This window comes from Suricata suricatta, chromosome 3 (genome assembly GCF_006229205.1).
Source record: "Suricata suricatta isolate VVHF042 chromosome 3, meerkat_22Aug2017_6uvM2_HiC, whole genome shotgun sequence".
NCBI classification, from domain to species: domain Eukaryota; kingdom Metazoa; phylum Chordata; class Mammalia; order Carnivora; family Herpestidae; genus Suricata; species Suricata suricatta.
The window spans coordinates 122147952-122165372 of NC_043702.1; the positions used below are offsets into that span (position 1 = coordinate 122147952).

Consider the following 17421-nt stretch of genomic DNA (forward strand, 5'->3'; position numbering starts at 1 on the left):
CTTTCCTTCCCTTCTTCCCCACCAGCCATCCCAACACAACAGCAGGTCAGGGTTTTGACTATGAGGGATAGGAAAGCCTGGCAGATTTGAGGGACTGTGAAGACAGCAGGGACATCCCACCCACCAAGGGGCTCCTTAAGGAACTGTGCCATGGCCACAGGTGTGTCTTTGCACCCTCCATGGTGCTTTGCATGAACTGGTGCTCAGGAGTGTAGAGATAGAATTGGACAGAAATAATTGCTGTTTTTTTCCTGTCCAGGTATTTACGACATGGTGGGGCAGTGGCCAGGAGACAGACAGGTTTTTTCGCTCACTCTGCCACGCACTGGCTGTGGTCTCAGCAGAATCCTCTTTGCCTCAGGAGCTCAGGTCCACGTCTGTGAAATAAGGGGCATAGCAGGATGATAGCCACATTCCATAAGTCATGTGATTCGAGGGCCGTGTAAGGTTTGGTGATGGTACGACAGTAATGCAGCCGGTTTGCAAACAAGGCTCAGAGGTGTGAGAGGCTCATTTGTAGATTGACAGATGGGTCCGGAACTCAGGGCTCTTCACTTACCCGACTGAGGTTGACCTCTTCCTGTTGTCCCAAGTCTCGGGCAGCAAACTTATCCCAGACTCAGAGGCTGTGTGCCAAAGTTTGCCTCTTGTGAGACCCCAAGGATGGAAGGCTCTCGAGGCATCCAGCCGCATAGCCCTCCCCAATATCTGCTAGACACTCAAAGGAAGCAGTGGGCGACAAAAACAACGACTTTGACATTTGAGTCAGTCTTTGGTGCATCTGACTTTCCCACAAACCCACCATGACGTGTTTTTGCAATGAAGCTTTTCAAACATAACTCATAAAAGAACCCACAAGACCCAGGCATTTCCAATTTTTTTAATTTTTAAAAAATATTTATTTATTTTTGAGAAAGAGAGAGAGACAGAGTGAGCAGGGGAGGAGCAGAGAGACAGAGGGTCACACAGAATCTGAAGCAGGCTCCAGGCTCTGAGCTGTGTGAACAGAGCTGGACGAGTGGCTTGAACTCACAAACCATGAGATCATGACCTGAGCCAATCAGCAGCGTAACTGACTGAGCCACCCAGGTGCCCCAGGGCATTTCCAATCTTCATAGATGTTGTTTAGGGCGCGTCCCACCTCCTCGCCACCCTGGAGGGAGCAGGCTCCCAGCCCTATGCACTTGGGGACACTGCTCATGAAGTAGTCTCAGGCATTTTTGTTTCCTTTTCACTTTCACATTTTGCCCTTTTGGGGTTAGAATTTTGGCTCAAATGCCAACAGCTGTGTGACCTTAGGCAAGCTACTTAACTTATTTGCATTAGCTTTCCCATTTATATTAATGTCACCAACAGATATTTATTGAGTGCCTTTAATATCAGGTACTAGTCTAGATTTGGAATTCATGTTTAGCCATTTCTCTTTCTAGTAGTGAGAAATCCATAGAATTTAGTCACTCATATGATTTAGTAACCAATGTATCACCTTGGCACTCTTTCCAGTGGTTCCAATGTATATTGTGCTTACATACAAGGACTCAGAAGAAAAGATGGTCAATCTGCTTATACTACAAATCTGTAGTAATCAAAACAGTATGGTACTGGCACAGAAATAGACACATAGATCAATGGAAGAGAATAGAGTCCAGAAATATACCCATACTTGTATGGTCAATCTACAACTAAGGAGGCAAGAATATACATGGTATATGTATAAATGGTAAAATTTGACAGCCACCTGCAAAAGAATGAAACTAGACAACCACTTTCTCAAACCACACCCAACATAAATTCAAAATGGATTAAAGACCTAAATGTGAGACCAAAAAGATAAATAACCCAATTAAAAACGGGCAGAGGACCTCAATACACACCTTCCAAAGAAGACATACAGACGGCCAATAGACACATGATAAAATACTTGATATCACTCATCATCAGGGAAATGCAAATTAAAATTATAATGAGATATCACCCTACACCAGTCAGAATGACTAGAATCAAAATGACAAGAAATAATAAATGTTGGTGAGGATGTAGAGAAAAAGGAACCCTCATGCACTGTTGTTGGGAATGCAAATTTGTGCAGCCTCTGTGGAAGACAAGAGGGAGGGTCTTCAAAAAGTTAAAAATAGAAATACTATATGGTACAGTAATTCCACTACTATTTACCCAAAGAAAATGAAAACACTAATTTGAAAAGCTATATGCACCTGTTGGGGGGAATATTACTAAGCCATGTAAAGGATGAGATCCTGCCTTTTGTGACAATATGGATGAACCTAGAGGATATTATACTAAGTAAAATAAATTGGATAGAGAAAGACAAATACCATATGATTCACTCACGTGGTGAAATCTAAAACACAAAACAAATGAACAACAAAGAGGAAGAAGAGACCCATAAATACAGAGAACAAACTGATGGTTGCCAGCGGAGAGGGGATGGGGGGATGGGCGAAGTAGATGAAGCAGAGAAGGAGGCATAGGCTTCCAGTTGTGGAATGAATAAGTCACCAGAATAAAAGGTACAGCGTAGAGAATATAGTCAATAGTATTGGAACAGCATTATATGGTGACAGATGGTAGCCACACTTGTGGGGAGCACAGCATAACATAGAAGTTGAATCACTATGCTCTATACCCCTGAAACTAATGTAACACTGCGTGTCAACTACCTTTCAATAAAAATATAAAAGATAAAAAGATGTCAGTCTGCTGAGCTGCCACCTAAACGTCGTCATGTCAGGGTCAGCAGGGTTCTCACTAACTGCAAGCAAACTCGGTAAGTCTCTTGAGAGAAACAGTGACTCCACTGAATTCTATTAAAACTTTTGAGTCAGGAGGGAAGACAGATTCTCCCTGCCTTCTTGGGACATGCTGTGGGTGGCAAGGAGGTCATCTGGAAGCAGGAAAAACCAAAGGCTGCCTTGAGACCCAGTTGGCTTCTTACCGGGATGGATGCCTTCCGTGTAAGTCTATGTGGTTCCTTTCTAATGTCTTCTGACTTGTCTCAGGGGTTAAGAGCCAAAATCTGATGAGAAATTGAGAAAGTGAATGAGTTGTAATTTGAGGGTGCTATAAAACTGCTGCAGGGGGAGTCTGGTAAGAATTGTTTCAACATTTATTTATTGAGTGCACATTAGTTATCAGGCGCTGTGCGGGGCTGGATATACAACAGGGTTTAGAAGATCGACATGATTCTTTATCTATATCTATTTGTGAAATGGGATAAGTACCAGAAAAGGTTAAAAAGCCCAGAGTATTATAAGAGAGAATACTAACTGGGATTCTCTCATTTAGATGGAGGGACCAGTGAAAACTTTTTGAAGAAGTGATAGTTAGCTTAGAATTGAAGGATTCTGGGAGCTGGTCATATAAACGTAGGGCAGAGGTGGGGTGCCTGGGTGGCTCTTGATTCCGGTTCAGGTCATGATCTCACAGTTTGTGAGTTCAAGCCTTGAGTTGGGCTCTGTGCTATCAGTGTGGAGCCTGCTTGGGATTCTCCCCCTCTTTCCCTCTCTCTTTGCCCCTCCCCTGCTTTCTCTCTATCAACATAAATAAATAAATAAATAAATAAATAAATAAATAAATAAATAAACTGGGGGAAAAAAACAAAAGGTAGGGCACAGGTGGGGCAAAGAGCATTCCAGCCAGTGGTAGCATTTTAGACAAAGGCCCTGAGGTGGGCAAGAACTTTTAATAAACCGAAAGGCCTTCCTGGCCCCAGTGTGGCACGAGAGGAAGAGAATAGAAAGAGTTACAGAGGAAGGAAGAGTCCAGACATCGAATTGGAAGTCAATCTAAAGATTTCAGATTTTATTCTAGTGGAAATGGGAAGCCGCTGAAGTGTTATTTTATTATTATTTTTTATTTTTTTAAGTTTTTATTTATTTTGAGAGAGAGTGAGAGAGCATGGAGGAGGGGCAGAGAGAGAGAGAATCCCAAGTAGGCTACACACTCAGCAGGGAACCCCACTGAGGGCCAGATCCCACGACCTTGAGATCATGACCTGAGCCCAAACCAAGAGTCTACTGTCCACTAGACTGAGCCACCCAGGCTCAGTGCTTTTTTATTTATTTATTTATAAATATTTATTTATTTTTGAGAGAGAGAGAGAGTGCAAGTGGGGAAGGGCAGAGAGAGAGAAGAAAAGAGGATCCCAAGAGAGCTCCATGCTGACAGCAGAGAGCTCAATGTGGGGCTCGACCATGTGAACCAAGAGATCATGAATGGAACTGAAGTCTGATGCTTGACGACTGAGCCACCCAGGTGCCCCCTGAAGTGTTATTTTAAACAACAGATGGACACAATCCGATATACATTCCCATCAGTGGCAACTGAAGGAGTGACATGGCTGGCCTCAGAGAAAGGAGGGGAAAGGGCAAGGTTGCTCTGCTCCCCCATGGCAGCAGCAGGACAACCGCACCTGCAAAGTGTTATCAGGAGAGGAACGCAAAGCATCACTGAGTGAGGTTCCAGAAGAATCTTAATTCCCACTGAAGTCTGACCTCAGACTCATCTGTATTCATTAGCTCAGCCAACATGTTTGTTGAGTTTTCACCCAGTGATAGTGAACAGGATAGACACAGTGTACATGTAATTTGCTACTATTCAGTGTTATCCCTGTCTTTTTAGTCTCTTCCCTGTCCCCAGGGAAGTTAGCTGCTGGTTCCATCATGGAGCCCTCTGGGCTACTGCTGAAGCACATCACAGGCCACAGTTGACTGAGTTGGCTCCCCTGCTCAAACTCTGGAATGTCAGAAAGGGAAGGCCCTTCTGCTTCCTATTTTATCCTTTTAACCTAATGTGGTTAACATGCCACCCTGGGGAAAGATCATTGGACTTCTTTTACTAAGAGGTCAGGACAATTTCCAAAGATAATTACAATGCTAGAAGGACCATCATTAATTAACAATAATTTGAATTTCATCTAATGAGGTAAGATGCCTAAAAAATTCTAACAACTTGTACAAGGAGCATTCTCTCTTTTGATCCTGCACTTAAATTTGCTCCCAAGTTTCACCCATATCCCATTAAATCTGTATGACTGGCTATCTTACCCCATTTTCTGAAAGAAATCACCAGTTCTGAATCTTTCTCCCCTGTCCATCCTCAAGGAACCCTCGTTCCAGAATTAGAGATGCTTTCAGAGCAAGTAGGAGGGAGGGGTAAGGTGAGGATGAGAGAAGTCCTCGATTGGTCTCCCACACGTGGGGGCTGCCAGCCTGCTGGCCCTTTGATTTGTTTATTCAGTGCATCATTTTTTTTAGGTTTATTTATTTTTAGTAATCTCTACACCAGACACGCGGCTCAAACTCACAACCTTGATATCAAGAGTTGTATGCTCTAATGACTGAGCCAGCCAGGCGTCCCTTCAGTGCATCTTTCTTTACTTCTTTCTTTCTTATTTATTTTTTGTGTTTATTTTTTAGAGAGACAGAGACAGAGACAGAATGCAAGCAGAGGAGGGGCAGAGAGAGAGGAGACACAAGCAGGCTCCAGGCTCTGAGCTGTCAGCACAGGCAATGACTTGAGGCTCAAACTCACGAACTGTGAATCATGGCCTCAGCTGAAGACCGACCCTTAACGGACTGAGTCACCTGGCAACCTCAGCACATCTTTCAAAGGCAAATATGTATGTTTTTCCTCCAGCAATCTGGGATGAAAAGATTATTTCTGCTAGTTAGCAAGGTTCTAGTAGTACCCCAAACTATAATGAGTTCCTGTTATTGTTTTTTTAGGGCTTTTATTTCTCCACGATTTTGCGGACCTACAATGTTTGGCAGCATTATCAAAGAGCAATACTGGTGTTTAAAGACTGCTCTCAGTCTCTATTTCTGTTCAGACTCTCCCAGGATTAGAAGTCACTGGGTGGGTCTGGGGCAGGATTCTGATTCCTCCTCCTATTACGGAATGAATCAAGAAGAAGGGCATAGGGAGATGTGAAAAGTATAGCATAATTCTGATCGAAGAATGCTAGAAGTTTCTGTGGGAGTTTGAGAGAGAAGAGCAGGGCGAATCTCAGCCTGAAACAGAGGGCTCCTTCAGTCCATCAGTCCACTGGTAGAATCTGCAGATACTGACTGTTGGACGTTGACTTGACCTTTTCCCTGCAACCTGTTCTCCACCTTCTTTTATTTTTAGTGGAAGACCATCAGTTTCTTAACTCTACAGATGAATTACACATGGGAAGATTTCATACATTTACAGTAATGACAACATTTGCTAAGAGCTTGCTTTGATGCTAGGGACTATTTAACTATCAAAAGCTTTGGCTCATTTAGTGCCCACAGTGCCCTATGAAATAAATACTGTTATGATCATGCCCATTTTTTTTAGTGTTTATTTATTTATTTTGAGAGAGAGAAAGAGAGAACATGAGCAGGGGAGGAGCAGAAAGAGAGAGAGGGAAAGAGAATCCCAAGTAGGCTGTCAGCATGGAGCCCGACTCAGGGCTCAATCTCACGAACTGTGAGATTATGACCTGAACTGAGACCAAGAGTCAGATGCTTAACCGATGGAGCCACCCAGGCACCCCTGATCATACTCATCGTTATAGATGAGCAAACCATGGCACAAAGGAGGGATAGTGACCTGTCCAGTTCACACAGCTAATAAGTGAAAGAGCCAAGATTTGAACCCAGGCAGAACCACAAAACTCCAAGCACCATGCAACATTTTCTATCCTCCCCATCCACAATGTGGTATATTTTTTCGCTTTTTCAAATCATGGCCATTTTCAGTAAAATTTTTATAGTTTAAAAATAAGACTATACAATTTTTTTGTTTGAGTTATGTCAGGATACTTTCAACATTTTTGTTTGTTTGCTGGGTTTGTTGTATGTATGGTGGAATTCTTAAAATTATATATTCCGATGATTATTTATGAACTTGCCGTTTTTCATGACTATGATTAAAGCCATATGTGAGTTTAAAAGCACTTTAACTCTACCCCCCTCCGAAGGATAGTGAGAACCTCGTGCAGTCAGTTCTGCTCTTACTTGTCACACTGTCTCATGAGCAGAGAGTGGGATGTGGGCTGAAGTGTCTGGAGAGGAGGCCATGCCAGCAGTTGGAGTCTAACTGGAAAGAATCCATGTGTCACGCTAGGGAATTTGGACTGCTTCCAGTATCAAACCTTCCAACAGAAGGTTTTAGGCAACAAAGTGCGTTAATTGAGTTTGTTTTCACAAGCATGATTCTTGCCTCATTTTGCAGGGTGGATTGTGCTGAGGGAAGCTGGTGGGGGGGGAGAGCAGTCAGGGTGCCCTTGCAGTATTGCAGGTGAGAGAGGATAACAGTGTGACCTAAGGCAGTAACCCAAAAAATACAGGAGAGGGTGAGCCGATGTGAGAAACAAGTTCAGGGTGAAAATAAATAGTCCTGGGCTAAATGTTGCAGAAGAGAAAGAAAGAGGAGTCAGAAGTTGTCCCCAGAAAAACAACATCAAGTGAAACAAGTTGAAACAAGTTTCAAGTGAAACAGGCAGTATGGGAACCAGGGTGGGTGGGCAGAATGTAACCGGGAAATAAGTTTGGTATTGGTTTGGTGCAGGTGGAGAGCCAGAATGGTAGCCACAGAAATGTCAAAGCATGATATAAATGCTTGTGAGATCTGCAACGTGCAGCCTTCCAGTAAAGTGGAAAATAAGGTTTTGTGAGCGGTTTTTATGGTGTATATGAGAGCATGATTGTGAGTGGAGCCAAGCACTTGGGTATTACTGGCAAATAAAGAGTATTTGAAGGGGTACCTGGTGGCTCTTGATTTTGGCTCAGGTCATGACCTCACAGTTTGTGAGTTCAAGCCCTGCATTGGGCTCTGTGCTAACAGTACGAAGCCAGCTTGGGATTCCTTCTCTCCCTCTCTCTCTCTGCCCCTCCCCTGCTCTCTCTCTTTCTCAAAAATAAATGAGTACATTTTAAAATATATATTAAAAAGTAATAAATAAGAAGTATTTGAAGACAGAGAAAAGGGTGAGGTCAGTTTAGGTAGCGTTCCCATCTTTGGTAAAAAACATTCAGGACAATCGGTTAAATTTGAATGTCAGATAAACAGCAAATAATTTTTTTAGTGTAGCCCATGTAATGTGTCGGACATACTTATCCTAAGAATTATTTATTCATGTGACATTCAAATTTAACCGGGCACCAAGTACTACATGTGACAGTCATAGCACAGGCTGCAAACACGTGCCTGCAGGGGCCTGGAAGGCCACTTCGCAGGCCGAGCGGGTGTGTGAAGCATGTGGAGAGGGTGCAGGTGGCCAGCCGGGAGCAGCTCAGTCTGTTCCCAGAGGACACCAGCTGCCCAGCTCTGGATGCCAGTATTGTAATGGTTCAAAACATAATAAAAAACTGTGTAGATTTTGATGTGGAATATCCCAATTTTATTTCATATCTTTTGATGTTTTTATTTTTGAGGCATCGAGAAGGCACAAGCTGGGAAAAGGCAGAGTGAGAGGGAGGCAGGAACTGAAGTGGGCTCTGCACTGACAGTATAAAGCCTGACGCAGGGCTCAAATCCATGGGCCTCCAGATCATGACCAGAGCTGAGGCTGGACCCTCAGTCAACTGAGCCACCCAGGCATCCTTGGGATATCCCAGGTTTTAAAAGGGGACAGCAGTGAAAAGAAAAAAAAAACAAAACATTTTGAGGCATAGACAAAGCAAGTCAATGGGATCCAAAAGGCGTATCAGCCACTGGTTTGCAACCTCTGGTCTAATGAAGGGGGAGGGGGGACAGATTTTTACCCCGTGAATTATGGTGCTTGGACCTGCCTGCAAGGGATTGGTTCCCTCATGCAAAAGGTCAAGCGATTCCTCTAGCTCAGATGCCACACTCTTGCCCCTGGGGTCCTGGACACACCCCACTGGCCACTCTCCCTGGCACCAGGCAGTGGACAAAGCCCACAGGGCTACGCAGTGTACCTGCTCTTGCAGGGCCCAAGGACAATAAGGCTCTTCTACTCGTGACTCAGGTAATAGGGGAGCAGCCCCTGGGCCCCAGCAGGCTTTCACCAGAAAATTGTGGGCGGAAACTTCCCGGGGTTTGCTCTGAGCCGTCTCGAGGCTTCTCAGCTTCAGATGCAAAGTGAGTGGGTGTCTCTTTGAGAAGCAGAAAGAGAGAAGGAAAGAGAGATCGAAAGAGAGGTGTTTCCCTTGCCTATGGAAACTCTATAAAGACAGAGCTGGCTTTTCTTCCCTGGAGCAGTCAGAAACAGCAGGTCCACCCTTGACATCTTCGCTCGGGGCCAGCTCCAGGAACTGGCTGCCATGCAGCAGCCCCTGAATTACCCGTACCCTCAGATCTACTGGGTGGACAGCAGGGCCAGCTCTCCCTGGGGCTCTCCAGGGTCGGTCCTCCCGTGTCCGTCCTCTGTGCCGGGAAGGCCTGGGCAAAGGAGGCCGCCGCCACCGCCGCCACCAACACTGCCGCCGCCGCCGCCGCCGCCGCCGTCGCTGCCCCCACTGCCCCCACTGCCACTGCCACCTCTGAAGACGAGAAGGGACCACAACACAGGGCTGTGTCTCCTTGTGATGTTTTTCATGGTTCTGGTGGCCCTGGTTGGACTGGGGCTGGGGTTGTTCCAGCTCTTCCACCTCCAGAAGGAGCTGGCTGAACTCAGAGAAGTAAGCTGCTGTGTGGATTGCTGTGCCCAGAAGCCGGGGTGGGGGGGGTTGGGGGGGCGGGGGAGGGGAGCGGGGCTCAGCTCTGCTGCTGAGGATGGAAGGAGGACTACTGGGCCCACAGGGATCATGGTCTCACTTGCAAAGTATTTAAAAAATTTTTTTTAAGTTTATTTATTTATTTTGAGAGAGAGAGAGAGAGACAAAGTGTGAGCAGGGGAGGGGCACAGAGAGAGGGAGAGAGAATCTTAAGCAGACTCCGCCCTGTCAGTGCAGAGAGCAATGCGGGGCTTGAACTTCTGAACCCTGAGATCACAAACTGAGCTGAAACCAAGAGTCAGACGCTTAATAAACTAAGCCATCCAGGCGCCCCGCAAAGTATTTTTAAATCCTTTTTTCTTGTCTTAGAAATGGATCATTCTAGGGGCGCCTCGGTGGATCCGTCGGTTAACTGTCTGACTCTTGATTTCGGCTCAGGTCAGGATCCACAGTTCGTGAGCTCCAGCCCCATGCCACTGAAAGTGCAGAGCCTGCTTGGGATTCTGTCTCTCCCTCTCTCTGCCCCTCCCCTGCTTGTGCATGGTCTCTCTCCTTCTCTCTCTCTCTCTTTCAAAATAAATAAAAAAAAAAAAGAAATGGATCATTCTAGTGATTCTTTTCTGTAGGCAGAGAAATAGAGGTTCCAATGAGTGAAAGGAATACTTTCTATCTTGGAAAGGATCAGGGCCAAAATAGGTCTGGAAGTTCTGCTTCTTTCTTTCTGAGTGGGCAAGTCAGCCCGCAGAACTCCTCCCTTCCTAGAGCTTAGATTCAAGAAAAAAAGGATCTTTGAGGTCTTGCTTAGAAGTGAATTCGCTTAAATGACCAAACTACATTTCCTTGAAAATACCTAAAAATATTAGAACTACTCCAAATCACAGAACAGAGGCATGGTAACACACAATGGCGTGGCCAAAGTCTGAGTTAGGAGAAGTTCTATGGTATTTAGATTCTCTTCTCAGGTTTATTTGGTTTATTTGACAATTTTACCTCCTTAAGCGTAAAGAACTTCATATTTATTATATATCTTTTTCTTTTCTCTCTTTTTCCAGTCCACCAGCCCAAAGCATATAGCATCATCTTTGGAGAAGCAAATAGGTGAGTTCTTTCATGCGTGTACGTTGAGTTTCTAAAGACAGTCCTCACTGCTGAACCATGTTGGTGGAATGCCTTGATTCCATCCTATTCTTGGATATCTGTACACCTGAAAAGGAATCCTGGTTAATTCTGAATCTTCACTCATTTTGGTTCCTTGAGCTGCCCTAAATGTGAAGTGAATTTAATCATTCAATACTAATATAACTGAATATTGCACACAATTCAAAATACTTTCCATTTGACTATGGAAAGAGACACACATATACAGCTTTTGTCCCCTGGGCAGCTGACTCTGGGCCTGTTCCCATCCTCAGGGCTCCTGCTTTCCATGGTTAGGGCAGTGGCTATAACTCCTAGGCAGGGGGGCAGGGTAGGGAACAGACAGATATTTCTGGGAAAAGTTTTTTCCTCTTTAAATTCTCTAAGAGATTACTCAAGAGTCGAGCTTTATTTTAAAATTTTTATATGATATATTTAAGCTTTTACTTTTATTTTTATTTTATTTTAGAGAGAGAGAGTATGAGCAGGGGAGAGGAGCAGAGGGAGAGAGAGAGACTCTTAAGCCAGCTCCATGCTCAGCATGGAGCCTGACTTCAGGCTTGACCCCATGACCCTGGGTCATGACCTGAGCCAACATCAAGAGCTGGATGCTCAACCAACTGAGCCACCCAGGTGCCCCTAAGCTTTTTAAAAAGTAGGCAATCAGTCATCTACATTGGGGTTATTCTTTTGCATTCACTGGAAAACTTGGGGAAAGACCTTAGGCATTTTTCAAAGGCTAGTCCAGCATCCTCCACAAAGGCAATTACCTTCAATAATAAGGAAAGTCCTTTATGTGAGATTAAGAACAACAAAGAAGATGAAAATGTTGAACACTGACCTGTGAAGTTTTGGAACATAGTCTGGAAACTGTGGACAGGTAGATTTTGGATGCTCTGAGATTCACTGAACTTCAGATATGGTTAAGAGTTGGAAAGGAGCTTGGAGCAAATCTGGTCCAGTCATCTCACTTATAAGAAAAGAAACAAAATGCCAGACAGATTAGAGGATGTGCCCCAAACCACTGGTGTGGAACTGGGACTAGAAGAAAAGGAACACAGGCTCCTGATGCTTTATCAACTACAGGACTTTCCAGTATATAGATTGGTGCCTTATGAGACAGGGAAACTTCCAACTGTCTATGATCCTTTGGAATGAGAAATAATGATGAGAAGCAAGATACCTCTATAAAGACAATAGGTATATCTCATCCTTGGAAATTGGGAAGCAAACAGAAGGCAGCATTGGCCATCCAATGAGGGGAGCCTGTTTCAATTTTTCTTATGTGCCTATTGTAGGTGACCCAAGTCATCTTACGGCTCCACGATGTAACCTCTTTAGGAGGCATCCTTTGGATGCTCTGGTCTCTAGTTCTTAGGTCCAAGTCCCTAAGTGTTAGAAAGTCCAGGTGTATTCAAACAGAGTAGAAATATTTGTTAGAAAAATGAAATCTTTGAAAGATTTCTAAAATAAAATAGCTTTGAAAATCAGTGGAATGTGGCTGGTGAAATTAGGTCCCTAATTACTCATCTTTCACCCACTCTCTGGGATCATTTTAGTGACTAAAAGTCAAGTGAACAGATGAGTCAGGTCTACCTATTCCAGTAAACAAGTATCTTCTGTAGATCAACCCAGATGGACCAGAGATAAGTGAATTAACACATGGAAATCAAATAGCAACTTTATTAATGACATAAGAGATGCAAATTAAAACAAAGGGATACACATTTTCATCCATCCAATTAGTAAAGATTAAAAAAAACAGATTGATAAAAATGTGAAGGAAAGTTTGCTTAAACATTAGTTGACAGCCAAGGAACAGGTAAATTATTATACGTTTTCTGAAGAGCAGTTGGAAAAATGAACCAAAAATTTTAAAGTGTTCATTTCCCATGTAATCTCATTGCTAAGAATTTATCTTAATAAAATAATCAGAGACATACCCCAAAACTCATAGATAAGAATGTTCATCCTTTCCTTATAAGGCTATTTATAATAAATAAGTCAGAAGAAACTTAAATGCCTCTTAACAAGAGATTAAATACATTATGGTGTATTCAGAGGTCCTAAAATACAGCAACTAAATCCATACATTAGAAGGACATTTAATGCCATAGAGATTGCGCATTCTATCTTGTTAGATAAAGAGACAAGTTATAAAACAGGATGCTTAGGTTAATATTGCCTATATAGATGCATATGCATATTTTTTATTCTTAGTAAAGAACTAGAAGAACTTACACTTAAACATATCAACAGTGAAGTTAATATGGGACGCATCATAATAGAATATTTAAGCATTCTTATTTGCTCCTTTTTCACTTTTCATTTTCCCACAGTTAACTCATTAAGTCTTTTATTCATTCACAAGTGTTCCTGGAGTGCTTCTTATGTGCCAGGTTGGGTGCTGAGTGTTGTGTGATGACTGAGAACAAGAGAGATGAGTGTCCTATCTGTGCAGAACTCTTAGCACGCTGGAGAGGATAAACAAAAGCCAGCAAACCACGGCATAATTTTATATTGCACTAAGTGCGACGTAAGATAGTGGTCTGGAAAGTCCCCTCTAAGGAGGTAGTGTGTGTGTGTGTGTGTGTGTGTGTGTGTGTGTGTGTGTGTGTGTGTGTATGAGTATGCGTGTGTGTCAGGTGCGGTGGGAGGATAGGGGGAAACATTCCAGCAGTGAGAATGGCCTGTGCAAAGACCCTGGGGGCAGGAAACATTCATCACTGAAGTGTAGGATATGTTTCCATTTTATTTCAATATTTATCCAGCAGATACTTTTGTTGAGTACCCTTTATGAGAATAACACTGTACAAGACTCTGCCAGGGATATAAAGATATGCAACGTGTGGTTCTCTGTTCCATTTCCTGTAAGTACTTGGCTGAAAGCCAGGCGAGTTGCTCAGATGGTTTGTGGTATAGGAATGTAGAAGAGACTCAGTTGTGCCTTTCCTGTTCGCTAACACCTCATTCTTGGGGGGCTAAAGAGGTAATGATTAATCAGGTAGCATTCTCAGTTGACTGGGGCATTCTCATGCCATATGCGAGTTTTACGGGCTAATCACAAGGAACTTGATGTAGATGAGTGCCTTTCTATGAATCTTTCCTGAATGCCTTAGCTGAATTTATTAGCGAAGTGGTAGCTCGGTTTGATTAAAATATTTGAAGTCAGAGAAGTAATGTCTACTTTGGGAACTATTGTCTACTTTAACTCCTCCAATTGAATTTAACACATATTTACTGGTCTTATGCCCTGTGTTAGAAAATGAGCTAAGTACTCTGGTAGATTAAATCTATTGTAAGACATTTGCCATTTATTTGAGGCGAGTAAGACAAGTTATACAGGTACCACAGAAATGGGGAGTCAGAACTGACAAGAGAAGTGAAGACAGAGTGATTCTAAGTTTCAAAGGAGGGAGAAATCTTTGATTAAAAAGACCTAGGACGGTTTCCCAAAGAAGGAGGTGTTGTAGGTGGTATTTAGAGGGTTGATAGGAATTTGCCAGAGGGATCTGTTTGGAGGGAGTTTTGGGCAGACAGAACAGCATGAGCAAAGGCACAGGGGCTGGAAGCTGGGTGTGTTCAGGTTACATCAGAACTTGTGTTGTGTAGCCTTGGCCAGTGTGAGCAAATAGAGGAGACAAGGCTGGTCAGATAGGCAGAGACCATGTGACTGGGGAAACTTTTACATAGTTATACATTCAACAAGGCGTTTGAGATCGGAGAATGATTAATTTGGGCAGACTGTCAAATGCCACCTGGGGGGAGACCTAGTGTCCAGGAAGTGAAATCACAATCTTCTTCGGTCTCTGTCCTGTGGAGTGGAGAACCAGAGTGGAAAAATCCTAATTTGAAGTCAGGAGACCTGAGTGAGCATCCTTCTCTGATATTGAGTAGCTGGATCAGTGTCACCCAACTTCTAAGCTCATGTAGCCATCTATAAGGTGGGACAGGAATCTCTACCTCAAAGGTGCTGTGGCAGGTTCAAATGCAGTAACTGATGTGATAGCTCTTTATAAATCAACCTTTTTATTGTTTTATTGTAACATGATAATTTATGCAGATGTCCACTTCCATTTGGTTTATTTTTGACCTCTGTTTCTGAAATACACATTCCTGTGAGTTCTACAGTTTGGATTTGCATGATTAGCATATGTCAGAATGTTGTCATTTATGTTTTTAAAAAATCACGTTTATTTAAATGACCTGTTGAGAGTCTCAAGAAAAGAATGGTTGGTGTCTCATTTTTACATATATCTTTCATGTCTCTATGATACAGGTCAACCCAATCCACTCTCTGAAAAAAAGGAGCTGAGAAAAGCGGCCCATTTAACAGGTCTGTATCTGGAAGGTACACGGGGCTTGGGAAAGCCTTTGACAGAAAGCAGCATAGCTGGTTGGGTACTGTGCCTGAGGGAGTTGTTACTTTCTGGTGATGGTATTTAACACCTAAGAATGGTCCTGTCTTTCCAGTTAAGTCACACACAGACTGGACCCCTACTGCAGTCTAGGCCATGTTCTGAACTAGAGAAATGGAGCTCCATGAGTTGCCCATTCTTAAATAATTCCACAGAACCTTTTGGGATATAGGGCATGGGTACAAGAGGTGAGATCTGGGAAGTGGGGAGTAAGTGCTTTTCTGGTTTTCTGAAAGAGCCTCACTCTGCTTTCTGTAAGAGTAGAACTGGGAATGAGGAGAAAGGCCCCATCCTGGCACTGGGGAACTTCCTGCATGTGGTCATGTACTAGAGTGAAGTGATTTGATAACAGTGTGACATGGGCATTCCCAGGGTATAGTCCATTAACATCGGAAAGTGGAAATGTATCACAGAAACTGGTGTGCCACTGTCCCTGGAATTATTTAGACAGAGGCTGTAGAATGATCCAGTTTGGATCAATAGACATTTATTGAACACATGTAGTGTGCCAAGTCTTGGGGACATGTAGATGAAAAACACATAGTTCCTGCCTTCAAGAAACCTAAGATCTAATAGAGAAAGACAGGTACAAAAGTAATGATATCAATACTGGAGAGTATTCTCTGATTAAGGTATGTATATATGCTATGAGGACACAAAAGAAAGGGAATTTTAGCCCCAAGTGGGGGACTGAAGACTCCTGAGTGTAGGTAAGGAGTTGGACCAGGTGATCCCTAAAGATTCCTCCCAACTTTAGAATTTCAGAATTCCTTGGGTTTGGCTTTTCTCCTCACTGGGGAGACCTTGAAGCCTAGAAGTTTTGGTGGTAGTTCTGAAAACTGTAGCATCTTTGTTCCAGAGAGCTAAAATAATCTCAATAATGTCCCATCATAATTGATTAGCATATGTTTTATTGTCCCAGTTGTGTAGATGAGAAATTGAGGTAGACAATTTAATAGAGGTGTTGCAGTGATGGATGAAGTCTGACCTGTAGGCCAGTTCTATGTGGGCTATGTCATTTTGGTCATGTGCTCAAGGAAAGGCCCACAGTTCTGGCTTAGAAGCTTCATTTGTTGGGTGCATGAGCATTCCTGGCTGAACAGTCCTCTCTGATTTGATTTCAGGCAAGCCCAACTCAAGATCCATCCCTCTGGAATGGGAAGACACATATGGAATTGCCCTTGTCTCTGGGGTGAAGTATAAGAAGGGTGGCCTTGTGATCAATGATACTGGGCTGTACTTTGTGTATTCCAAAGTGTACTTCAGGGGTCAGACCTGCAACAACCAGCCCCTGAACCACAAGGTCTATATGAGGACCTCTAAGTATCCCCAGGACCTGGTGCTGATGGAGGGGAAGATGATGAACTACTGCACTACTGGCCAGATGTGGGCCCGCAGCAGCTACCTGGGAGCAGTGTTCAATCTCACCAGTGCTGACCATTTATATGTCAATGTATCGGAACTATCTCTGGTCAGTTTTGAGGAATCTAAGACATTTTTTGGCTTATATAAGCTCTAAGAAAAGCACTTTGGGATTCTCTCCATATAGTTCCTTGTTGTAGGCACTGAGAATATGGTCTTGGATGAGTCTTCTTAAGCCCACTTGAGGTCAAATGAGAAGACATGAGCCAAGTAGACCTCGAGACCACAGGGTCCAGCAGGTCTACAGTGCCTCATTTCACTGTAGATGTCCATTTGTCTGGTCCATGTGCAGACAGGAAGGGAAATATGACTGAAGAGCATGAGACTTTCGCTGCCATGGGAAGACACAGAGGCAGGGAGAAGCAGCTACCACGGTACTCTACACTCATCTTCAGTGGCCAAAAGCACTTTGGCACATTGGAAAGGACAATTAACTCACCTCTTGGGGTGAGTTTACTGTCTACCTCAGAGGAGACTGCCTTTCAGATATATGCATAGGACATGAGTGTATAAAGTATGGAAAAAGAGGACTAGGTTGCATGATAAGCTAAATAGATGGAAAGGCCAGTGTCCCACTGACAGCACCTTTATTTCTAAATGGATAGCCTGAGCAACCAGGTGAGGCTAACAGAGAAGAAAGGGGAATCTTTTGGGAAGTTAGTCCATTCCCTACACTGCATGTACATTTTCAGTGTAATTGTAGAGGTGTGTATGGGTGCACGTGTGTGTGTGTGTGCATGCATGTGCACGTGTTCACATGCATGTGACTGGAAGAG

The 17421-nt window shown here is 43.5% G+C and overlaps 1 protein-coding gene across 1 annotated transcript; it reads left to right on the forward strand.

Moving 5' to 3' along the window:
• Window positions 1-9060: 9060 nt before the first annotated feature.
• On the forward strand, window positions 9061-16795 carry FASLG (Fas ligand). Its single transcript, XM_029933072.1, has 4 exons — window positions 9061-9632; window positions 10721-10766; window positions 15085-15141; window positions 16348-16795. The coding sequence occupies exons 1-4, from the start codon at window positions 9276-9278 to the stop codon at window positions 16740-16742; spliced, it is 855 nt and encodes a 284-aa protein (XP_029788932.1). The 5' UTR covers window positions 9061-9275; the 3' UTR covers window positions 16743-16795.
• The last annotated feature ends 626 nt before the right edge of the window (window positions 16796-17421 follow it).